Source organism: Moschus berezovskii, chromosome 25, assembly GCF_049115385.1.
Source record: "Moschus berezovskii isolate FMDL1 chromosome 25, NW_MosBer_1.0, whole genome shotgun sequence".
Taxonomy (NCBI): Eukaryota; Metazoa; Chordata; class Mammalia; order Artiodactyla; family Moschidae; genus Moschus; species Moschus berezovskii.
The window spans coordinates 12290860-12316423 of NC_142484.1; the positions used below are offsets into that span (position 1 = coordinate 12290860).

The following is a 25564-nucleotide window of genomic DNA, read 5'->3' on the forward strand; positions in this document are numbered from 1 at the left end:
TCACAGAAAGGTCTAGTCTTTGGTCAGGGCTTGTAATTCTCTTCTGACTACATTTGATTTATCAGGAAAACAGGAAGCAAGCTCATTAGGTGAGAATTGGGGAGGGAGGTACGTGGGTTTGCAGAGAGAGGAAAAGATAACACACAGTTGGGACTTCCCTGGTGGTCCAGTAGTTAAGACTCCATTCTTACAATGCAGGGGCCACAGGTCTGATCCCTGGTCAGGGAACTAAGATCCCACACACCGGACTGTGTGGTCAAAAAAAAAAAAAAAAAAGCATGATATAGTTACGTAGAAGTTGGGAGACAGTATAGATTAGTGAAATGAAACAGAACTGCTAGATGGCTATTTTAGGAAGGAAATAGGCAGCTGGTTGGGTTAAATCAGGGTTGAGATTTTGTCAGATAGTACTGAGGTGAGGCGAACCAGGGAGTTGATGTGATTTTGGTGATGAACCGTGGAGTGTAAGAATCAGGGAGGCAGGGAGTCGGGGGGCAGTGAAGAGGTGGGAGATTGATGGGTTGTAGGTCCAGTTGGAGTTGAGAACTGTAGGACTTAGGAGGAGAGGTAGGATGTGAGGAGGCTGGGGAAACCCAGGTTATGGAGGAGGTGCAGCTGTGGAAATGCTGAGGTTGAGTTGTGACCTTGACATTGAGTGACTGAAGTGGGGAAAGCAGGGATTACTGAGGGAAAGGAGGACTAGTTTCTTTATATTCAGTGAAAAAAGAGGCAGAACGGAATGACTCTCATAGGCATATTTCTGTTCTCCTTTCCTGCACTTTTCTCTGCCCTACTGGTATTTTGCCCTTCCTTGTGTGGGGCTGATGGTTGGTGGAGGAAACTCCCTTTATTGTCTGGCCGTTTGTTTACCAATCTGGTTTATTTCCTGGTTAGTCATTATTTATTTTGTGTTGAATATTAGTTGAAACCCGTAACCCAGTCCCATAAAACACTGGTGGGGCTGCCGCTGCTGACATTTATTCTTCCCTTTACAGTGCCGGTCAAGCCCTATTCGTGTGAATAGAGCCCTCCCCCTAACCAGGGTGGTGTGCTTACAGCTTCCATCACCATGAAAGCCTCTGATTAACAACAGCAAGAATAGGTGGGAGGATCACAGCCAATTCCTCCACACCGTGAGGGAGTAGCTTGGAGGATCATGATTTTAATACACAATGGACAGTGACTTTATCATCCTCACACCATCATGGGCTTTCGTTCTGTCTCAGAGCCAGCACTGTGGGCAGGTCAGGATGAGGCAGTCAAAGAATGTGAGTTTTGTCTGCAGGGGACATAGTTTCAAATCCAATGCCACCAATTGCTAGTGATGTAAACTTAAGTAAGTAATCAACCTGAATACTCATTGGAAGGACTGATACTGAAGCTGAAGCTCCAATAGTTTGGCCACCTGGTGCGAACAGCTGACTCATTGGAAAAGACCCTGATGCTGGGAAAGATGGAAGGCAGGAGGAGAAGGGGACGACAGAGGATGAGATGGTTGGACAGCATTACCAATGCAATGGACATGACCTTGGGCAAACTCTGGAAGATGGTGAGGGACAGGGAAGCCTGGTGTGCTGCAGTCCATGGGGTTGCAAAGAGTTGGACATGACTTGGTGACTGAATAACAATCAGTTCAGTCGCTCAGTCATGCCTGACTACTCTCCTTTTTAATATGCTATCTAGATTGGGCAGAACTTTCCTTCCAAGGAGTATGTGTCGTTTAATTTCATGGCTGTAGTCACCATCTGCAGTGATTTTGGAGTCCCCAAAAATAAAGTCAGCCACTGTTTCCACTGTTTCCCCATCTATTTCCCATGAATTGATGGGACCATATGCCATAATCTTAGTTTTCTGAATGTTGAGCTTTAAGTCAACTTTTTCACTGTCCTCTTTTGCTTTCATCAAGAGGCTCTTTAGTTCTTCTTCACTTTCTGCCATAAGGGTGGTGTCATCTGCATATCTGAGGTTATTGATATTTCTCCCAGCAATCTTGATTCCAACTGTGCTTCTTCCAGCCCAGCGTTCCTCATGATGTACTCTGCATATAAGTTCAATAAGCAGGGTGACAATATACATCCTTGACGTACTCTTTTTCATAGTTGGAACCACTCTGTTCTATGTTCAGTTCTAACTGCTGCTTCCTGATCTGCATACAGGTTTCTCAAGAGGCAGGTCAGGTGGTCTGCTATTCCCATCTCTTTCAGAATTTTCCACAGTTTATTGTGATCCACATAGTCAAAGGTTTTGGCATAGTCAATAAAGCAAAAATAGATGTTTTTCTGGAATTCTCTTGCTTTTCTTATGATCCAGCAGATGTTGGCAATTTGATCTCTGGTTCCTCTGCCTTTTCTAAAACCAGCTTGAACATCTGGAATTTCACAGTTCACGTATTGCTAAAGCCTGGCTTAGAGAATTTTGAGCAATAGACTTGAGCAAATTACCCTTTCTGAGCCCCATATTTTCAGATTTCTTATTCTTAAAATGTAGATAATGCCACTCTGTATCATTTGATTGGGAAATGAAATAATGAAGGTGAAAAGGCATTGAGAAGAATAACTTAGTAGATATTGACTCAATAAACATCAATTCCTTCTTTTTTTCAGAAGATTGAGTCCATTCGACATATTAGGGAGTATCTATATCCCTGGGTGCTATTCAGTAGTGGAAGTTGGGGGGTATTCTCCGATGGCAAAATGACTTCTGGCAGCCGTTGGACTGGCCCAGGGATTCGTCCTTTATAGGGTTTTATTGGCCGGGCAAAGTCTGATCTTGCTGTTCCTGCCTTAATTATCCTCTGCATCTGTCCAGCCTCTTTCTGATGACTCCTCTTTCCTGAGTTAACTTTACAACATGTGAAAGTGTACTTATCTGTAGCCTATCTAGAAAGAGGGTAGAAGTATTGAGGGGAAGGTAAGGGACCTGGGCTTTTCAATAGCTTTGATGGGAAATAGATAGGTGGGGCTGAATCTTTTTTAGTCTCTGATTGTTCAGCCCTAAAGGGGAAGGGTCATCATTTTGTCTCCCAGGTGAGAGTTTGGGAAATGTCTTATCTGGGTTTCCACTTAGACACAGTTCACTCTTTAGAAGAGCTTCTCAGAAGAGGTGTCTAAGGATGGTGCTGGCTGCCTTTGGAGACACCATCATAATATATACCACCATACAAGGTGCTCAAGATTAGAAGGAATATTTGAAGATACTGTTGAAAAGAGGTTCTCAAATTTTGAGTGGGCATCAGAATTGCCTGGCAGGCTTGTTAAAACACAGATTGCTATGTTTCTAATTAAGTAGGTCTGGGGTGGGGCCAAAGAACTTGCATGTCTAACAGGCTCCTGGGTGATGCTGTAAATATGGGGGTAATTATAGGGAATATTCAAGCATCACATAGAAGTTATCTTTAAATTTGGGGCCACCTCTGAAAAGCTGGGTTGGGAAGATCCCTTGGAGAAGGGAATGGCTATCCACCCCAGTATTCTTGCCTGGAGAATTCCGTGGACAGAGGAGCCTGGTGGGTTATAGTCTATGGGGTCGCAAAGAGTCAAGACATGGTTCAGTGACTAACACTTTCACTTTCTGAAATGCGATGTTCCTATAATTTCTTGAAGGTCATATTACTGAAATCTTGGCTTTTCTTCTGAAACCTTTTATTACTCTAGCCTTTTCCATCTCAGTAAATGGCTGTTCACCCAGTTACTTGAGGCAGAAACCTTGGTACTGTCCTTAATTTCCCCCTCTTCCTCTGCTCCCTGACACCAGGGAGATGTTTGAGAACACCTGATCTTTAGGGACAATTGTTCTAACCCACTGGTATGGAAACTTTTGGAAGTCAGTTGGTCATTGTGGATAACAGTATTAAAATTAATGTGTGCATCTAGAAGTTATGAATGTACAGCCATTTCATACAGGAATTAGTCCCTGTCCTTTTATACGTAAAGATGTATAGCCTCATAACTTTGGAAGCTATCATAAGACAATGTTGAATCTTGAGCCCTATTGCATCGGTTATAACAGCAAAGAAAAGGGATTGATCATTTAGTGGATAACTCACTCTTTCCAAAGATCTTCCCAACACAGTAGGCTTTCTTGTTGCACTAAAAATGTTGCTTCCTCAACTTGCCTTGTTCTCTGCTTTCCTCATTCCTTTTATTTAATTAAAAATTTTGTTTGGAGTATAGTTGATGGACAATGTTGTGTTAGTTTCAGGTATACAGCAAAGTGAATCAGTTATACATATACACATATTCACTCTTTTCACAGATTCTTTCTCATCTAGGTTGTCACAGAGTATTGAGTAGAGTTCCCTGTGCTGTACAGTAGGTCCTTGCTGGTTATCTATCTGTTTACATGCAGTAGTGTGTGAATATTCATCCCAAGCTCCTGATCTATCTCTCCCGCCAGGTTTCTCCTTTGGTTACCACAAGTTTGTTTCTTATATCTGTAAGTCTGCTTCTGTTTTGTAAATAAATTCATTTGTATCAATTTTTAAAATTATATTCCACATATGAGTAATATATGATATTTGTCTTTCTCTGACTTCTTCGCTTAGTATGATCATTTTTAGGTCCATCCATGTTGCTGCAATTAATGCTTTCCACATTCCTTTTTGATTCACTGCCAGACTAAATCAGATCCCTGTCTGTTCTCTCGCTTCATATCCTCACATTTCTTCTCCAAGTCAGAGAAAATTGCTTGTATATTATCCTCTCTTCTGAGGCCAGAATTTCCTTGCGGTCAAGGGCAGTTGTGTTCCACAGTGTTCACCCTCCTTTTGCTGTGACTAGAGCCTGAAACATATCAAATCCTCAGTGCATTTTTATTAAATGAATGAAAAATTGAAAGAATGAAGGTTGGGTCGTCTAGACATGTGTGGCCCAAAGGCACCCACGCATGGATGCCCTAGGGAGGACCTTTTCTTGTTAAAACCCATTTTAAATTCCTGTCTACAGCACAGCTACCAGGCTGAACGGAATCAAGTCCAGGAACACATGCCATTGGAGAGATGTTTCCTTTAGATTGTCAGGGAAGGAAGAATCTGGTTTCAGGAGCCCAGACAGGGGAGGTATTCTTTCAGGTTCCAGTGAAAAATGCTTCTAGAACATTTGGGTTTGCTTATTTGTCACCCTGGACCTCAGAATAATTAGGTGGCGAGCTCTCTGGTTCTGGGATGACCGCTGGGTTTGTCACGTAGACATTTGGGATGACCACGCCCACCTGGAAAACACAGGCAAACAGGAAGTGTACCAGTGATGAAGCAAGAAGCACTGGGCATGCCTTTAGGGACCAAGGGAGCCCTCCTGTTCCTGGGCAGGAAGGGGAGTAGGATGAGCCCTCTAGTCTCCACCCTCTTTGGGACCTCTTCCCATCCTCCGAGGAGCCTCTGGGACTCACGTTGTTGGTTTGGTAGCAGGTCAGCTGGCAGCCAAAGTGGGCAGATGCACTTGCAATGCACACCTCCAGGAGGCAGAAGATGAGCAGCAAACCAGAAACAGCCATTCCCGGGACCTGGAACCAGAATGGACCAGGAGGACCTGAGTGCATGTCTGGGAGTCTGAGCTCTGACTCTGCAGAGGCCATCGCTATGGCTTTGATGAAGTCCCCCAACCTCATCTCAGCTTCAAGGGGAAAGTACCTCACTGGGTTTTTGTGAAGGCCAAGTGTGTTTGTGAAAGAAATTTTATCTTAACACTTACTAGCAACGCTGCCCTAAAAGAGAGGATAGTCACTGTCCAGGGAAACCTCTTGACACTGTGCTTCAGATATGAGGGACCTGGGGTATGGTCTGGAGTCAGACAGTGAAACAGTGGAACAGTTCTGTGTAGGAAGTGAATAGAAATCTGGGAGTATGGACAAGCCACAGATAGAAGCAGTATGGGTAGAGGAGAAAGATGGGACTGAGCAAGGTGGTGGGAAGGTGGCAGCTGCAGAAAAGGGCGTCTCATGAAAAGATGACACTTCACAAAACAGGAATGCCTAACCTTCAGAAATCAGTAGTTTCCTGGGCTCTGAGGTAAACCTCTACCATCTCTCTGAACCTTTAGAGAAAGTCAGCTACTGAGGTCATTCTCTTGGCTTGTGACACTGCCATTTTGTAGAGGGAAGTAACTGGGGCTATCTTAGGCTTGGAAAAAAAGAGTGAGTGCTGCTACTGCTGCTAAGTCACTTCAGTCGTGTCTGACTCCATGTGACCCAATAGACGGAAGCCCACCAGGCTCCCCCGTCCCTGGGATTCTCCAGGCAAGAACACTGGAGTGGGTTGCCATTTCCTTCTCCAATGTGTGAAAGTGAAAAGTGAAAGTGAAGTTGCTCAGTCGTGTCTGACCCCTAGTGACCCCATGGACTGCAGCCTACCAGGCTCCTCCATCCATGGGATTCTCCAGGCAATAGTACTGGAGTGGCTTGCCATTGCCTTCTCCGAAAGAATGAGTGAAAGGCCCCCAAATTTGAACTAGTTCAGCAAAAATAGATTTCACCTAAGGACCTGGGGAAATCCAAGCCCCCTCCTTGCTATTCTCCAAGATTACCCAGGAAAATAGGGTCTCCCGCTGTGCCTGGGGAGAGAGTTTGAGTAGAATCTATTTTCCTCTTAAAGAACAGGGCTGAATGACCCCAACTGCCATATGGATTCCAATCACATGAAATACTAAACATGAAAGTAAACGTGCACAGTACATGGTAGGGTACCAAATATACATTATTGATTATAATTTTAAAATGACATAGGGGAGAGTCAGCTGCTCAGAGAATTCTCCCTTTTGGAGAGGCCCCATCTTTCCTCCTTTCCTTTGCCTCCCTCTCAATTTAGCAAGCATTTATTGAACGTCTGTTTGGTATAAGGGGCTCAGAGAAGCATCCCAAGAGGCACAATTGAATGAGGGAGACAGAAACGGATGTGGATAATTACAATCCACATCAGACAGACTAAGAGTTATAAAAGAGTGGGGGGAAAGGTGCCTCGGGGACACTGAGGAGAACAAGAGTTGGAATTCACCCTACATGAGTTAGAGAGGGTGGGGTTAGAAAAGGGTGGTCCAAGCACATGGAAAGTTGGGATGATGAGATCTTAGTCAAAGAATCACAGAGTTTCAGGAAGGAAGTGTTTTCAAATGATTCTGGTCCTTTCTAAAATTGTTTTTAACACAATTCTTTTTATAAAGAAAACCCTTCATGGAAAAGGGGTCCTTCAAGCAGCTTAGATGGATTTCCCAGGTGGTTCGGTGGTAAAGAATCTGCCAATGCCTGCCAATGAAGGAGATGCAAGAGACGTGAGTTTGATCCCTGGGTTGGGAAGATTCTCCAGGAATAAGAAATGGTAATCCACTCCTGTATTCTTGCCTGGGAAATCCCATGGAGACAGAGCCTGGTGGGCTATAGTTCCTGGAGTCACAAAGAGTTGGACATGACTGAGCTACTGAGCATACACAGAGAGTTTAGATGTGTGTCATTTGATGGGCATTAATTCATGCTTGTTGAGCTCCTGGAGCACCCCATCCCTTGGGTCATCATTTACAAAGATCAGATGAAGTCCGGTTCTTCTGGTTCAGATGCCAGGCCTGAGGTCTGATGGTGGGGTGGGCAACTGGGGTGGGAGGACTTCTTCTGAGATAAGACATGGGCAGAACCAAGATTAGAAGCCAAGTTTTCTGACTTAAAGTTACTGCAGCCTCCACTGCAGGGCGTTGGCAGTGCTGTGTGGCTTAGTCTTTCCTGACCCTCTTCCCCTCCCTCCCACCCCTACTCCCTGAGCTCTTCACCTGCACCTGCTTCCTCATTTCTTCCAATGAGCACCCCATGCCTCCTATTTCCCAGAGGGGAAAGATGCAAGCCTTCTCCATGCCTGCCTTTCTGGGTGGGGAATGGCGGAGGGGAAGATGGGGATGGGAGTGTAGGGGGGGGGGACAGGAGGAGCTGGAAGTCTGGGGGAGCAAAGGGATTGGAAGGGAAGTGAGCGGCAGGGCACACAGAGTTGGAACCAGGTCTCTGGGCAGCAATAAATACCTGGCTGAGGAATTTAGACTTTAATCCTAAAGCAACTGGGAGCCATAAAGTGTTTCCAGAAGGGGAGAAACTCAAGGTACTTTTGATAAAAGACATGGACATGGTCAATAGGTTCTCTGGGGCGAGGTTCTTCTCACAAATCCTGGAGACAAAAGTCTTGGGAAGGACTTCTGATCAAAACAAATAACAATTAATGGTTTCTATTTACCGAGTATAGGCCATGCCAGGCACATTTATGTATTGATTTGACAAATGGTTATGAGCTGTCAATCATGTTCCAGACATGGGCCTGGGTATTTGAGACAGAGCAGTGAATGAAACAGAAAAATGTCCCTGCCCTTATGAAGCTTATATTCTAGTGGCAGGAGACAGTTAGTAAGCATCAAATATAACAGACAAGTAAACTGCAGAGTTCGTCAGATGATGGTTAAGGCTGCTGCTACTGCTGCTAAGTCGCTTCAGTCATGTCCGACTCTGTGTGACCCCATAGATGGCAGTCCACCAGGCTCCCCTGTCCCTGGGATTCTCCAGGCAAAAACATTGGAGTGGGTTGCCATTGCCTTCTCCAATGCATGAAAGTGAAAGTGAAGTCGCTCAGTCGCATCTGACTCTTAGTGACCCCATGGACTGCAGCCCATCAGGCTCCTCCATCCATGGGATTTTCCAGGCAAGAGTACTGGAGTGGGTTGCCATTGCCTTCTCCAATGGTTAAGGTTACTGGGAAGTAAATCGGGGATGTGGGGGAGAAGGATCCTGGGATAGTGTAGGTGATGCTTTTAAGTGCAGTGGTTCTGTCATTCAGGTGGGTCTCTTTGAGAAGGTGGTTACTGAGAAACAGCCTGAAGGACCAAGGGGGCTTGGGGGATATCCGAGGGAACTTTCCAAGCCTGAAGATTGATATATGCCTGGTGTGTTTGCGGAAACATCAAGGAGGTTAGTGTGGTTCAAGTGGAGATAGCCAGGGAGTGGGGTGCATCTTTAGGTTCCTGTAAGGACATGGGCCTTTTTTTTGGTGTGTGTCAGTAAAATGGGAGAAGTAGCAGGTTTTGAGCAGAGAAGCGATGTGATGTTACATCTCAGAAAGGCTCACTCTGACTGCTGTGCTTACAGCTGTTAGGAGACAAGGGAGGAGCAGGGAGAGTAGTTAGTGAAACAGGCTGGGGCCTGGGACCCTCGGCAGCAATGCTGCAATGCTTGTACCTGGACGCACCTCTTCTTGAACAACAAAATACAAAGAAACTATATGGGACTAAAAATAACTGTGTGCATGTTCAGTTGGGGCAAAATTATGGACAAGAGATACAAAGAAACCAAAAAACCCAACTGCCACTTCTGAAGAGCCTGGAGCAAAACCAGGTTAGGAGCAAAAGCAGCATACTGCGCATGTCCAAGGCACACAACACCACCTCGGGGGTGGGCAAAACACCAAAGCCGCCCCTCTAGCCTAGTCCCTGGACACACTCCTGTTGTTGGTTAGTCACTAAGCCATGTCCAACTCTTTTGCAATCCCATGGACTGTAGCCCGCTAAGCTCCTCTGTTGGTGAGATTTACCAGGCAAGAATACTGAAGTGGGTTGCATTTCCTTCTTCAGAGTATTTTCCCAAACCAGGGATGGAACCCATATCTCCTGCCCTGGCAGGTGGGTTCTTTACCACTGAGCCGCCTGGGAAGTCCTCACCCTATGCAAGGAACAAGCTCACCCCGCCCTCCCAGGTAGTGAGCAAGCAGGGGAAGCTGCTGTTTGTCCTCATTCACCCCTTGCTGCAACAGGCTATAAAGCCTTGCTTGAATTTCTTGTCTGACCTCTAGTCAATTTCCATTGATTGGGGAAGGCCAAGAGCCCTAGTTGGTATCATTAGGAAGCTGAGAGGTGATGGTGACTCTGGCCAGAGAGGAACTGGAGGAACTGCTGAAAATGGTTGCATGCTGGATGCATTTTAAAGGTAGAGCCAACAGGATTCCCTGAGGAATTGGCAGGGAGGTGTGAGAGAAAGAGAGGGTCAATGATGATTCCAAGGTGTATCCTGAGTGGAAAGATGCGGTTGTCATCAACTGCGATAAGGAAATCCAAGGGAAGGTCTGGGAAGTACAATCTGGAGAGGAGAGTTGGACACGTTCATTTCAAGATGTTGGGTGGACAGTTGAGCACAAGAGACTGGAGTATGGGAGAGAGATTTGGGTTGGGGCTCTTTACTCTGGAGAAGGTGTTTGTGGTTACCATCAGATGAGATTGCCAAGGCAGTGCAAGCAGAGGAAACAAAGGGGACCAAGGACAGCCTCGGAGGCCGGGAAAAGAGCAGAACCAGCAAAGGAGAGGGAGGAGGGAGAGAGTTGAGGAGGACCAGCCGCAGGGCACAGCCTGGACGCCGTGAGACATCCGTCACAGAGGAGGCCTGACTGCGGGCTTAGAGCACAGGAAGTGTTTGGAGAAGTGAAGCAGAAAGTCTGATTAGAGTGCGCTCAAGAGCAAATGTAAGAGGAGAGAGAGTTGGAGACAGTGAGGGCAGACAAATCTTTTTAGGATTTTTCTGCAAAGAGGACCGGAGAAATAGGGTGGGATCTGGTGCAAGAGAAGGTTGGTTGATTTTTTTACAATGGAGGGAACAAAAGCATGTTCATATACTGATGGGAAAACTCCAGTCAGAGGGAAGAATGGCTGATATAGAAGAAAGGCTGTGAGGAGGGGGAGGAGATGAACTCTGCTGTACAGACGGAGAGGTTGAATTTACACAAGACTCATCTATAGCTGGTTTCTTGTATCCAGCAGCCACGAGCCCTGTGTAGCTGCTGAACACTTGAGATGTGGCTAGGCTGCAAGTGCTAAATACATCGTGTGTTTCAAACACTTCATATCTCAAATACGAAATATAAGATGATTTTTTACATGAATTACATGTTGAAATGACATTTGAATCTATTGGATTAAATAAAACATATTATTAAAATTCATTTCATTTATTCACCCCTTTCAGGATGATGACTAGAAAATTCAAAATCATATACTTGGCTCATGTTCTATTTCTATTGGATGGCACTGATGTAGAGCACAGGTTGTCAAATTATGGTTGCATCCTGCCTGTTGCCTATTTTTGTCAATAAAGTTTTATCAGCACATAGTCAAGCTCATTTGTTTCTGTATTTTCTATGGCTGCACTCCTACTATAAGATAGGGTGGAGTAGTTGAAACAGAGGCCTGCAAAGACTTAGATATTTACTCTCTCACCCTTTACAGAAAATCTTTACTGACTGCTTATCCCCAGTGATGGGGAGGAAGGCAAAAGGTGAGTAGAGGCAGGTTGGCAGGTACATGTGCATTAAATGTATAGTTATATAAATGAAATTATAAATTAAAAAATTTCTTAATAGTGTCATATGGTAGATACTGTTTTACAAAAGTAGAAACTAAGAATGATCAGGGACTTTAAATTCTGTTGCAGTTCTTACCGCACTTGGAGGAGAAGGTTGTTTGTTGGGCCCTTTCTTCTTTTTTTATTGGAATATAATTGCTTTACAATATTGTGTTAGTTTCTGCTGTACAACCAAGTGAATCAGCTATAAACATACACATATCCCCTCCTTCTAGGGCATCCCTCGCCCCACACTTCACCTGTCTAGCTCATCACAGAGCACTGAACTGAGCTCTCTGCTATACCGCAGGTTCCCACTAGCTAACTATTTTATACATGGTTCAGTTCAGTTCAGTTCAGTTCAGTCCAGTCACTCAGTTGTGTCTGACTCTCCGCGACCCCATGAATCACAGCATGCCAGGCCTCCCTGTCCATCATCAACTCCTGGAGTTCACTCAAACTCATGTCCATCGAGCCAGTGATGCCATCCAGCCAACTCATTCTCTGTCGTCCCCTTTTCCTCCCGCCCCCCACCTTTCCCAGCATCAGAGTCTTTTCTAGTGAGTCAACTCGTCGCATGAGGTAGCCAAAGTATTGGAGTTTCAGCTTTAGCATCAGTCCTTCCAGTGAACACCCAGGATTGATCTCCTTTAGAATGGACTGGTTGGATCTCCTTGCAGTCCAAGGGACATGGTAGTGTACTGCTATTGGGAAGTCCAGTGTATTTATAGCAAATTGGTCTCCTAATTCATTTCACCCTCCCTTTCCTGCCCAGTGCCCACACATCCGTTCTCTACATCTGCGTCTGTATGCCTGCCCTGGGAACTAGATTGATACGTACCATTTTTCTAGATTCCACACATATGTATTAATATATAATATGTATTTTTCTCTTTCTGACTTACTTTACTCTGAAAGACAGACTCTAGGTCCATCCATATCTCTACAAATGACTCAATTTCATTCTTTTTTACAGTTCAGTAATATTCTATTGTATAAATGTACCATATCTTCTTTATTCATTCATCTGTCAGTGGACACTTAGGTTGTTTTCATGTCCTGGCTACCGTAAACAGTGCTACAATGAACATTGGGATACAGGTGTCTTTTTAAACAGAGCTGGAGGAATCAGGCTCCTTGACTTCAGACTATACTACAAAGCTACAGTAATCAGGACAGTATGGTACTGGCACAAAAAACAGAAATAGAGATCAATGGTATAGGACAGAAAGCCCAGAGATAAACCTACATACCTATGGTCACCTAATCTATTACAAAAGGAGCAAGAATACAATGGAGACAAGAGAGTCTCTTCAATAAGTAAGTGGTGCTTGGAAAACCAGATAGCTGCATGTGAAAGAATGAAATTAGAACACTACCTAACACCATACACAAAAATAAACTCAAAATGGATTAAAGGCCTAAATGTAAGACTGGACACTATAATGCTTTTAGAAGAAAGTGTAGGAAAAGCACTCTTTGATGTAAATTACAGCAAGATCTTTTTTTGACCCACCTCCTAGAGGAATGAAAATAAAAACAAAAATAAACAAATGGGACCTAATTAAACCTAAAAAGTTTGCATAGCAAAGGAAACTGTAAATAAGCCAAAAAGACAACCTTCAGAATGGGAGAAAACATTTGCAAGTGAAGCAATGGTCAAAGGATTACTCTCCAAAATATACAAACAGCTCATGCAGCTCAATAAAAAAAAATGAACAACCCAATCAAAAAATGGGCAGAAGACCTAAATAGACATTTCCCCAAAGAAGATGCACAGATGGTCAAGAGGCACTTGAAAAGATGTTCAATATCATTAATTATTGTGAAAGTGAAGTTGCTCAGTCGCGTCCGACTCTTAGCGACCCCATGGACTGCAGCCCACCAGGCTCCCCCATCCCTGGGATTCTCCAGGCAAGAACACTGGAGTGGGTTTCCATTAATTATTAGAGAAATGCAAATCAAAACTACCATCAGGTGTCACCTCCCACCATTCAGAATGACCATTATCAAAAAATCTACAAACAATAAAAGCTAGAGAGGGTATGGAGAAAAGGGAATCCTTTTGCACTGTTGATAAGAATATAAAGAGGTACAGAGAGTCTTTAAAAAACTAAAAATAGAACAAGCATATGACCCAGCAATCCCACTACTGGGCATATACCTTGAGAAAACCATATTTCAAAAACACACATGTCAGGCCCTTTCCAACAATTCCTAAATCCAGCTAAGGTGGAACCCAGAGGAACACTGGTCAGGAGGGATACTCACCCTGCCCCAGGTGTGATAGTCAGGGTAGGCGTAGGGAGAAGTGATAATTAAATCTACGATGAAGAGTGAGATTCCAACCATGGAGAAGATTGCGCTGACAATGTTGAATCCCACGCTGCTATTCAGCTGAAAAAGATACAAAAGTTCAGAATGGGAGAGGAAAATAATTGTAAATGAGATGAGCAGCGACTCAACAAGTATTTCTTAACAGGATTTCCCAGAATCTTAGCTCTGCAGCAAACAAGACAGTGTTTTGTGCAGAAAGGAGTGTGGCTGGGGTTTCCCTGGTGGCTCAGTGGTAAAAGAATCCACCTGCCAACGCAGAAGATATGGGTTCAATCCCTGGTCTGGGAAGATCCCACATGCCGCAGAGCAACTAAGCCCATGTACCACAACTCCTGAAGCCTGTGAGCCTAGAGCCCCGTGCTCTGCAGCAAGAAAAGCCACTGCAGTGAGACACCCTCACGCTGCAACTAGAGAGTAGCGCTCACTCACTGCAACTAGGGAAAAAGTTCTTGTAAGGTAACAAAGACCCAGGGAAACCAAAAGTAAATAAATATTAAATTTTTTTTTAATTTAATTTTTTTTAACAAAAAGTTTTGGGGCTAAATTAACTTTGAAATAAAGTTAAGTTAAACAAAGTTAAACAGGTCTTTGCTGCAGGACTTATCAGAGCCTTTAACAAGGATTATGGATCTTTGGTGGAGGCGGGGGGCTACTAAATAGAAATCTCTCCAAGGTTACCTACCCATCTTTACAGAGTATGTCATCAGACAAGTGTCCCCAAGAATAATCTTTGTGAAACACTCCATCCTTTTATCCCATAGGAGGTGGGTGGGAGGATCAACCTCTGGTGTCTTGGAATGTGACAGGCTCTGGTGCCCCATTATTCTGGGCCACAAGCAGAAAATTGTTGCTGTTTAGTTGTTTCAGTTATGTCTGACTCTTTGTGACTCCATGGACTGTAGCCCCCCAGGCTCCTCTGTCCATGGGAATTCCCAGCAAGAATACTGGAGTGAGTTGCCATTTCCTTCTCCAGGGGATCTTCCTGACCCAGGGATTGAACCCATGCCTTCTGCTTTGATAGGCAAATTCTTTACTGCTGAGCCACTTAGGGAAGCCCAGTTGCACATAGACCTGCCCATAATTTTGAGCTTTCCTTTGGAGATTTTCAAATAGATTTCATCTGGTGTAGGGACCCGGTTACCTTGAAGCCTCTCAGGCTGGATAACCTGCTTGTGAGAGGAACCAGAGTACTTTCTGGGCATACTGTTAGGGGACCATGAAGCCTTGTCCATGCTGATTTACAGAGCTCCTTGGCTGGCTTCCTTAGAGAGGCAGGTGCCTGAGCCTCCTTGGCTGTCCTGAAGAAACGGGGGCCTGCTCTGTGTGCTGTTCAGCTGTCGGGGAGCCCTGGGCCCCTGGGAGCTCTGTTCCTCCTCCTATAAGAATGTCCTTGGGAAGTTAAGTCTAATGCCCTAACTAATGTGATTGCATTGCCCTTCCCTCCCCTAAGTCCTCTAGACATTTTCCTTTTTGGAACTCTGGCCAGGTTCATGTGGCCCTGTGATTATGTATGAGCAAGTGTCAGAAGAATTGATGCTTTTGAACTGTGGTGCTAGAGAAGACTCTTGAGAGGCCCTTGGACTGCAAGGAGATCAAACCTGTCAATCCTAAAGAAAACCAACCCCGAACATTCATTGGAAGGATTAATACTGAAGCTGAAACTCCAGTACTTTGGCCAAAGAGCCAACTGATTGGAAAAAAACCCTGATGCTGGGAAAGACTGAGGGCAGGAGGAGAAGGGGGCAACAGAGGATGAGATGGTTGGATGGCATCATCAACTCAAGGGACATGGGTCTGAGCAGACTCCGGGAGCTAGTGAAGGACAGGGAAGCCTGGCGTGCTGCAGTCCATGGGGATCACAAAGAGTTGGACACAATCGAGTGACTGAACAACAACGTGTCAGAGCCCATGTCTGGTTATGAGTAGGTACGTGGATGAGGGAGGGATTAATCTTCTTTTCCCCCTGGTGCGTCTTTCCTATAGGTCCCCAGCTGGGAGAGTCAGTCCCAGGATGTGACTTACCAGACAAGAAGATTGTGCCTGCTTTTCTGCCAACACTGAGAGGGATCCTGAAATGATGAACTGACGAGGAAGAGAGATGGTTCAGAAAGAGTTCAGGGGTTAGGGCCCCTGTCTTCAGGCTCCCATGATTCAGTTGACACACACATTCTCTCACACACTACGTTCCTCTACTGAGACCCAGCTCAACGTGCGGGGAAGGAACGCATGGATGGATGAGTGCCTGTTTTGTACCACATCACCGGTCAGTGAAGTGGGATCCAGCAGATTAGCTGTAAATTCTGGCTTGAAACTCATGTGATCTTGGGTAAGTTACTCGTTTCTCAAATATTTATTTCCTCATTTGAAAAGGGGGAAAAGGACATGTCATTGTCCCTAGAAAATTTATACCCCTCATCTGGCATTTAGTGTATCTTGCACATAGTAGATCCTATACAGAGTAACTGTTGTTTATTTCTTTTTCTTTAACTTTTCCACACACAATATCTTGTTGGTTTCCAACCCATATCTCAGCATTCAGTTGGGCACGGGGACTCGGGATGGGGAGAAGGAAAGGCTACCAGCTGTACTGCTTTGAGATGTTTTAACCCAACCTCAATCCTTGCCCGTCTGCACACCTAGGTGAGTAACTTTCAGCGACTCAGAGAAGTGTCACATGTCTACAAAACTGAACGTCCAGTATGAGAACTGCAAGGTAGATTGTGTGCATTTATTTCAGCACTGGTATTCTGTAGGCATAGCGGCTGGAGAGATTACCTACCATCATTTGCCCAACATGGCAGCAACAGTGGTCTGAAAGGGCATCAGCTACTGTTTAGGAAAAGCTTTACTGAGCACTACATGAAGTGTTTCTTATAACTTTACCTTATTTAACTGCATGATGTCCCATCGGGCACTATTATTCTTCCCATTTTGTAGATGGTGGACTGAGGCTTAGAGATTTATTTACATCCTGCTTTTTATTTATTTATTTATGTTTTTTTGCCACATTGTGCAGCATGCAGGATCTTAGTTCCTCGACCATGGACTGAACCTGCCACACCCCTGCAGTGGAAGCGAGGATTCTTAACCACTGGACGGCCAGGAAAGTCCTGTGGCTTAGAGATTTAAAATAATGCATCCAAGACCACCCAGAAAGTAGCAGAGTTGAGAGTCAGATCCAAAGAGTTGACTCCAGGTCCCATGGTATTAACCCCCACTCTCTACCTGCTCCCAGTCAGGGTGGATGCATGTGCCTGGGAGTGTAAATGGTGATTTACAATGAAAACTGACTCGAGTGGCTTATGCCTTCTAAGGGGAATGCCATTTATCCTAGAAGTGTAAAAACGGATCTCAGTTGTACACCCTTCTGTTTATAGAGACTTGATGAAGAAGCAAGGGAACAAAAGGCTGGATTTCTGATGTTCCTGATGGCCCTTTTAAGATGCCAAAGGAGACGGGCCCTTGTTTTAGAAGAGGGCATTACTGATCTTTAAGAAATAGAAAGACAGTCCTGGAGTCAAGAAGGCAGCTAAGAACAAAACTGCAGAAAAACGGGAGGAGGGTTGAAGGTCACTGAGCATACTGGCAGAAGAGGAGGTGGCCAGTGAGGCATTTGAAATGTCAGGCCAGCCACTGGGCACTTAATACTCAGTGGAGGCTAATGCTCAATAGCAAGGTGTTCTTTGTCTGGCATGTTAGTCCTTTCTGCCGCTCCGAACTCCATTAAAGTTAGTGATACAGAACAGGTGCCCTGTGAGTGCTTAGGGGCAGGAAGAGGGGTTGGTTTCAAGTTAGGTCTGTGCAGAGCAGAGAGAAGACCAGAATCTCAGGAGATGAGACATATGGGAGCAAGAGAGAGAGAGGGAGCAGTGACGCCGAGAAAGACATTCCCTAGAGCATGAACCCAGCCACTTTGCAGATACTGTGTGGGAATGAGGACGGGGGCTAACTCTAGGCTCTTTTATTTTATTTAGTTAGTTATTGTGAAATTTATTATAGTAGTCCTTAAATTTTTGAGGCCTGTTCCCTTTAATTTCATGTATTTATTCATTTTATTTTTGACCGTTCTGGGTCTTCATTGCTGTGCTAGCCTTTCTCTAGTTGCAAAGAGTGGGGACTACTCTCTAGTTGGGGTACACAGGCTTCTCATTGCAGAAGCTTCTCTTGTTGCAGAGCATGGGCTCTGGGGCTTCTGAGCTTCAGTAGTTGTGGCTCCCCGGCTCTAGAGCACAGGCTCAATAACTGTGGTGCATGGGCTCAGTTGCTCCGAGGCTTGTAGGATCTTCCTGACTTGTTTCCTGCATTGACAGGTGGATTTTTTTTATCCCTGAGCCACCAGGGAAGCCCCAGGCTATTTTATTTAAATCTCATGGGATAAGGTGACTTTGGCTGACATCTAGGTTACTCTGGAATTTTGCTGTTTGTCAGAAAAGTTGCATTTGAGTCATAGACAGGTGTGTGAGTTGAGGGACAGACTATATAACAGCATGGAGGAAAGGGAGACTGGTGGGTGGAGGGGGAAGGAGTGTGTATGTACACACGTGTGTGCGTACGTGTGTGTGTGTGTGTGTGTGTGTGTAGGAGGAGGACACTAGGGAAAATGCAAAACAATCTTAAAGACAATGCCTTGGAGAAGAGAAAGGACTTGTGCTCCTTAACCTTCTCAGTTCAGTTCAGTCGCTCAGTCGTGTCCGACTCTTTGCGACCCCATGAACTGCAGCATGCCAGGCTTCCCTGTCCATCACCAACTTCCAGAGTTTACCCAAACTCACGTCCATTGAGTTGGTGATGCCATCCAACCATCTCATCCTCTGTTATCCCCTTCTCCTCCTGCCTACAATTTTTCCCAGCATCAGGGTCTTTCCAAACAAGTCAGTTTTTCACATCAAGTGGCCAAAAGTATTGGAGTTTCAGCTTCAGCATTAGTCCTTCCAATGAATATTCAGGACTGATTTCCTTTAGGATGGACTGGTTGGATTTCCTTGCAGTCCAAGGGACTCTCAAGAGTCTTCTCCAACACTACAATTCAAAAGCATCAATTCTTCAGTGCTTTCTTTATAATCTAACTCACATCCACACATGACTACTGGAAAAACAAAAGCTTTGACTAGATGGACCTTTGTTGGCAAAGTAATATCTCCGCTTTTTAATATGCTGTCTAGGCTGGTTATAACTTTTCTTTCAAGGAGCAAGCGTCTTTTAATTTCATGGCCGCAGTCATCATCTGCAGTGATTTTGGAGCCCAAGAAAATAAAGTCTGTCACTGTTTCCACTGTTTTTCCATCTATTTGCAATGAAGTGATGGGACCAGATGCCGTGATCTTTGTTTTTTGAATGTTGAGTTTTAAGCCAGCTTTTTCACGCTCCTCTTTCATTTTCATCAAGAGGCTCTTTAGTTCTTTGCTTTCTGCCATCAGGGTGGTATCATCTGCATACCTGAGGTTATTAATACTTCTCCTGGCAATCTTGATTCCAGCTTGTGCTTCACCCAGCCCAGCGTTTCTCATGATGTACTCTGCATATAAGTTAAATAACCTTCTAGGAAGTCACAAATCATTCTGAGAATCTGATGAAAGCTATAGACTTTGACAGAAAACACCCCCAAGTATTTTACCAGAATGGGGAGTCAGAAGCCCTTCAGTGGACTCTAAGCTGAGTCCCCATTTTTTAATGGTTTATTGACCCTTGAGCATGGGTGGAAATGCTTTTCTCCTGGAGTTCAGGTTGTGGGTCTACATTGAACAACACTTGAGGGCTGTTCCCAATATATTTTTTTACACATGGGTGCTTTTGTGGGAATTAGGTAGCTCCTCTGGGTTGATAAACTAGAAAAATGTTCCCTGCCCTCTGGGGTGGGTGGATTAGGAAAGTGGCTTTTCTGGGTGAATGTTGTCTTGAATTGTCTTGTAACCCTTGGTGTTATGGATGAATTATTTCCCCTCAAAATATATCTTCTGAAGCCCTAACCGATAGTACCTCTGAATATGACTCTTTTTGGAGACAGGGCCTTTAAATAGATGAATAAGGGAGACTTTCATGGTGCTCCAGTGGCCATTTAGGAATCTGTTTAGGTCCAGTTAGGAATCTGCCTGGCAACGCAAGGGGTGTGGGTTCAATGTGTGGTCAGCGAGCTAAGATCCCACCTACCACAGGGCAACTAAGCCCATGCACACAACTACTGAGCCTGCACACTGCAACTCCGTGGCAGCACAGCCAAATAAACAAATAAATAAATGAAAAAATCAACCAAACAACAACCAAAAAATCTGACTTAAAAAAGAGCTGACTAAGGTTAAAGGGGATCATCAGGGTTGGACTTGGACATAAACCAATATGACTATGTTCTTAAGAAACGAGGCGATCAGTGAGAGTGTTAATAGCCTTGATAGGGAGGCCAGAGGTCCCCAAGCAGCTGGAGGAAATAAAATTACAAGTGGCAGACGTTTTTTTCTTTCTTTTCTCTTCTAATCCTGTGTTGTCATGGTGACACCTGGTTCTGTCTGAACTTAACTTTATCTGAAACCTTGAGCTAACCAATGTGTTTTTCTCATGGAAATCTCTTCCTTAAGCTATGTTAACGAACTATGTATTTGCTTGGAAGTCTGCCTTTCTTCAAGATTCATGTCAATTGTTTTATGGCTGGGGATGACTCAACTTGTGCCAATGCTCTCTCAACATACATGTTGTGGGTGAGGGGCCTGGTGCAGCTCTCTCAGTTTTGAGGTGTTCCCTTTCTCGAATTCAGTTCAGTTCAGTCGCTCAGTCGTGTCCGACTCTTTGCGACCCCATGAATCACAGCACGCCAGGCCTCCCTGTCCATCACCAACTCCCAGAGTTCACTCAAACTCACATCCATCGAGTCAGTGATGCCATCCAGCCATCCCATCCTGTGTCATCCCCTTCTCCTCCTGCCCCCAATCCCTCCCAGCATCAGAGTCTAATTCAGTTCAGTTCAGTTCAGTCGCTCAGTCGTGTCCGACTCTCCGCGACCCCATGAATCACAGCACGCCAGGCCTCCCTGTCCATCACCAACTCCCGGAGTACACTCAAACTCATGTCCACAGAGTCAGTGATGCCATCCAGCCATCTCATTCTCCGTCGTCCCCTTCTCCTCCCGCCCCCAACCTTTCCCAGCATCAGAGTCTTTTCCAGTGAGTCAACTCGTCGCATGAGGTGGCCAAAGTATTGCAGTTTCAGCTTTAGCATCAGTCCCTCCAATGAACATCCAGGATTGATCTCCTTTAGAATGGACTGGTTGGATCTCCTTGCAGTATAAGGGACTCTCAAGAGTCTTCTCCAACACCACAGTTCAAAAGCATCGATTCTTCGGCGATCAGCTTTCTTCACAGTCCAACTCTCACATCCATACATGACCACGGGAAAAACCATTGCCTTGACTAGACGGACCTTGGTTGGCAAAGTAATGTCTCTGCTTTTTAATATACTATCAAGTAGCTTGCTAATAGGTATCTAATTCCTTGCTAGAAACTAACAAGGGAGCACTCTTTCTGTCCCCTTCTGATGTCTATGTCAGAAGCTTTCTCTATCTCTTTTATACTTTAATAAAACTTTATTACACAAAAAGCTCTGAGTGATCAAGTCTTGTCACTCGCCCCAGATCAAATTCCTCTTCTTCGGAGGCCAAAAATCCCAGCGTTGTTCACAGTTCTGCTTGCAGCAGCAACCTTTCATTAGGGTATACACACACACACACACCCACACACACACACACACCTTTTCATTAGGGTATATATACACACACACACTCACACAACCATGCAAAGACTCAGGGGAGGAGATAGTTGTTTACTAGCCAAGGTGAGAGGCCTCAGAAGAAACCAAACTCGCTGGCACTTTGATCTCAGGTCTCTGCCCTCTAGAACTGTGAGATAACACATTTCTGTTGTGTAAGTCACCCGGTCAGTGGCACTTGTCAGGGCAGCCCAAGCAAAGTAGTTCGTTTGGTGAACAAGACCTGAGCTGGGTTTCCATCCTGCCTGCCCCTTTGGCTGGGAACCTGCAGGGCACAACTTGACAAGGTGGCCCAGAGTGTGCTGGCACTTTCTGAGAACTTGGTTGCGAGGTGACTCGTATTACTCACCCAGACGCCTCCCCAGAAGGGAAAGCCTCCGTAGAATGAAACAGCAGTGTAGTTCCCCCCGAGGACTGTCCCCATGACGGAACCAAGACCGAGGTGAATCAGGCCGATCAGGATCTGGATGGCCTGTCAGGAGAGCCACAAATGGAACCCTTTGTTTCTGAGTCTGGATACTGCCCCCTTTTTATTTTAATAAATCTTTTGCTTCCCTGGTCTAAAACATAATATGGAAAAATATAAAATTGAAATAAAAACTGCCCACCATTCCCCCTCACTCAGAGAAAAAAATGGTTTACATTTTGTTGGATAAACTTTCATTATTCTTTTCAGATATATACATGGATAATTCACAATGTCTCTATAGTTAACATTTCATCATGAACATGGCCTCATGGAATTAAATATCCTTCAAACTTATGTTTTTTTAAGGGCTGTCCAGATTCTGTCGTGTGGATGTTCCGTGGAGTCATTGGAGCAGAGAGCTTGTACTGGTAAGACTGTTTCTATTTTTTTCATATTATAAATAACACTGTGATGAACATCTTTGTAGATAAATCTTCGTGCTCATCACTTACGTCTTTAGGATATTGTTATGGATTGAATTGTGACTGCCTCTCCCCCATCAAATTCGTGTACTGACATTCTGATCCCCAGCACCTCAGATTATAGCTTTGTTTGGAAATACTGTTGCTGCAGATAAAACTAGGTCATATAAGGTGTACTGGAGTAGGCTGAACCCCTAATCCTATATGTGCATGCGTGCTTAGTCGTATCTGACTCTTTACGACCCCATAGACTGTAGCCCGCCAGGCTCCTCTGTCCATGGGGTTTTCCAGGCAAGAATACTGGAGTGGGTTTACATTTACTTCTCCAGGGGATCTTCCTGATCATGGATCAAAACTGCAACCCCTGCATTTTCTGCATTGGCAGGCAGATTCTTTACCATGGCGCCACTTAGGAAATCCTTAATCTTATATGACTACCGTCCTTTTAAAATTTTTTGGCCATGCCATGTGATGCGCAGGATCTTAGTTCCTTGGCTATCAAACCCATACCCCTTGCAATGGAAGTGCTGAGCACTAACCACCAGGGAAGTCCCTGACTGCTGTCCTTTGAAAGAGAACACCATGTGGGGACACACATTCATGAACACAGGAAAACACCATGGGTGTCAGGATTGAAGTTATGCTGCCACAAGCCAAGGAACTATTACTAGGAGAGAGGGCCTGAAACAGACCCTTCCCTGGTGACTCATCCTCTGAAGGACCTATCCTTCAGAGAAGGCATGGCCCCGTGGACAGTTTGATGGTTATGTCCACACTGTTGCAGAGAGAGCTTACTTCTTCTTTTTAAAGCTTTGCTACATTTCATTCTTTGGAGGTACAATACATGGCTTTAACCAGGGTTTTGTTGATGGATATTTTGGTTGTTTCCATTCTTTTGTGATCACCAGCTGTGCTGCCATGGGTAAGCTCATAGCTGTCCCATTTCTTGCATGTGAAAGTATACCTGCAGGACAAAGGCTCAGAAATGGAATGATTGGGTATTTTGTAAATGTGGCAAATACAAATTGGCCTAGAGATTGTATTTATTGACATCCCATGGACAGTGAATGGGCGTGGGGCTAGGATTTGAGCTCCAGACAGTCTGGATCAGAATCCAGACACTGCCATGAAATGGGCCTCTCCTTGAACTACCCAGGACAACCTCTTAGGGGGAAAGTTGTTGGGATCGCTTATTTTGTTAGTTCTCTAATGTGCTTTTTTTCCTCTTGGGCAGATATTCTATTCAAGCTCTTTTAGATTTCACCTCATGGTCTGCTGAACCCACTTTCTTCCACAGGCCACATGGATCAACACAGGTGTCAGCTTACTGCTTTTTTTCCCCCATTGCTTTTCTTCCTCTTTCCTAAAATGCCTGAGTCAAAAAATACAAGGCCTGCACAGAAGCCCTAGTGATGCTACACAGCTGAGCTTTCCCACAGATCTGAGTTTGGAGAGGCCGGGTCGGCTCCAACCACAGTTACTGGATTTGGAGTGTCTGTGTTTCCAAAACTCCTCCCTCCTCCAGCTCCAGCCATGTGACCCCCTCTCCCTGCAGAGTGAAGTTTCACTTACCCCTAAGGCTTTGCCTTCTTTTAGGGCTCTCTCGGTGGGTTGCTGACTCACAGATGGCCACGAACCAGGTGGGTTCCCGTGAATTACATGGACTTGGGACTGGTAGTTTGGATATAGGGGCACCTGAGACATGCCCCCGGGGAGCACCGTGTACCCATTTGGGGGTGTCACCACAAACACAGAGTTGGCCATGGGGCCTGCTGAAGTCGTTGGATTCATGCTGCTGAAAAACAAGCGCAATAAAATAAGCAAGAAGGACCTACTGTACAACCTATAATGAAGAAAAAGAATATATATACATATACACACACACACAGGTTACTTATGAATTCTGGTCTGGTTTAAAATTTTCTTTTCTTTTTCTACTCTTTTTAGGAGCAGAACCCCAAAAGCTGATACAATAAACCCTGCCACATGCTCCACCCCACACCCAGGTTCATTCAAATCTCATTTGGCAGCAAAACTTATCACTGCCCCTCAGTTAAACATAGAAACTATTAGATCAAGGGTACTCACTTTGTTCTGCCAGCGGCGAAGTCTCTCTCGCTTCTTTCTGTCTGTTCCCAGTTCTTTGCTGTAAGTGGCTTGTTTTTCCTTAGAGAGTGAACACACTGGGTTGGGTTTGGGGATGGGTTTAAAAAGATCCAAAGTCCACTCTGCTTTCCTCCCAGATACAGGCTTGGTTACCAGTTTATGCAGAGCTCAGCTTCCACACCCATATTTACTTCCTGATTTGGTCAAAGAGCCTCTTAATTGCAATTCAGTTGGGAAAGTATTTACGGGAGAGGGAAGAGTTGTGTGTGGTGCCCTGGGAGACACAAGAAGGAACTGGGTGTACAGTGGTCATGTCTTGGCTGTAATGCAAGACAGAGTGGCGTAAACAATCCAGTAGAGAAAGAAGAGACCCTCACAGGAGAATGAAGGAGAAACTGATTCACTGGATTTGAAGAGATTACAAAAGACTTCAAACAAAAAGTGGAATTTGAAATCAATAAACTGCATGAGAAAAGGGGAGCCACAGCCTGTAAAATAAGAATGGCAATGAACTGATGTCACAAGCTCTACATCAGAGTCTGTAGAAAAGCAGAACATGCCCAAGAGTGGGCAGGCATATGGTGGCATCCATGATGAACATCATGTGAATTACACAGGCGAAGTGCACAAAAACTGTCGTACTAGACTTTGAGGATCGTGATGGAATAGTCCATGACACACTCACCTTTGTATTCCTACTGACATATAATAGGCACTAAGCCAATGCTTGCTGAGTGAACAGATGAAACTGATCAGATGGCTAGAATTTGGTAAAATGGTCAATGTAAGAACAGTATCACAGGCAGAGGGAATGGAGGGGGGCAAAGGCATGAAGAGAGAAGATGCAGGACATATTTTGGGTATGGTAAGGTTTATATATTCAAAGTTGTGATGTTTCCAGTAATCATGTATGGATGTGAAAATTGGACCATAAAAAGCCTGAGCACCAAAGAATAGGTGCTTTTGAACTGTGGTGCTGGAGAAGACTGTTGAGAGTCCCTTGGACTACACGGAGATCAAACCAGTAAATCCTAAAGGAAATCAACCCTGAATATTCATTGGAAGGACTGATGTGCTGCGCTGTGCTTAGTCGCTCAGTTGTGTCCAACTCTTTGTGACCCCCATGGACTGTAGCCTG

General features: G+C 44.8%; 1 protein-coding gene across 3 annotated transcripts; it reads right to left on the reverse strand.

Annotated features, from left to right (window-relative positions):
* Window positions 1-4793: 4793 nt before the first annotated feature.
* Window positions 4794-24716, reverse strand: MS4A8 (membrane spanning 4-domains A8). Of its 3 annotated transcripts, none has more exons than XM_055415847.2 (7): window positions 24409-24715; window positions 23893-24112; window positions 21779-21901; window positions 15700-15759; window positions 13612-13737; window positions 5386-5499; window positions 4794-5208 (listed from the first exon to the last, which is right to left on the reverse strand). In XM_055415847.2, exons 2-7 carry the CDS (start codon window positions 24109-24111, stop codon window positions 5107-5109), a joined length of 744 nt encoding a protein of 247 aa, XP_055271822.2. In that variant the 5' UTR covers window position 24112; window positions 24409-24715; the 3' UTR covers window positions 4794-5106. The 3 variants fall into 3 exon arrangements, with proteins under 3 accessions (XP_055271822.2, XP_055271820.2, XP_055271823.2); XM_055415845.2 differs by having other exon boundaries at window positions 23893-24115; window positions 24409-24714; XM_055415848.2 differs by lacking the exon at window positions 15700-15759 and having other exon boundaries at window positions 23893-24115; window positions 24409-24716.
* Between the last annotated feature and the right edge of the window lie 848 nt (window positions 24717-25564).

Excerpts from the sequence above, each read along its gene's own strand:
- MS4A8 (XM_055415847.2), bottom strand. The coding sequence starts at position 24,111 with ATGAATCCAACGACTTCAGCAGGCCCCATGGCCAACTCTGTGTTTGTG. Across the intron at positions 15,760-21,778 it reads CCTTCTGGGGAGGCGTCTGG|TTCATCATTTCAGGATCCCT; the intron begins GTGAGTAATACG and ends CTTCCTCGTCAG. Across the intron at positions 13,738-15,699 it reads AGGCACAATCTTCTTGTCTG|CTGAATAGCAGCGTGGGATT; the intron begins GTAAGTCACATC and ends TATCTTTTTCAG.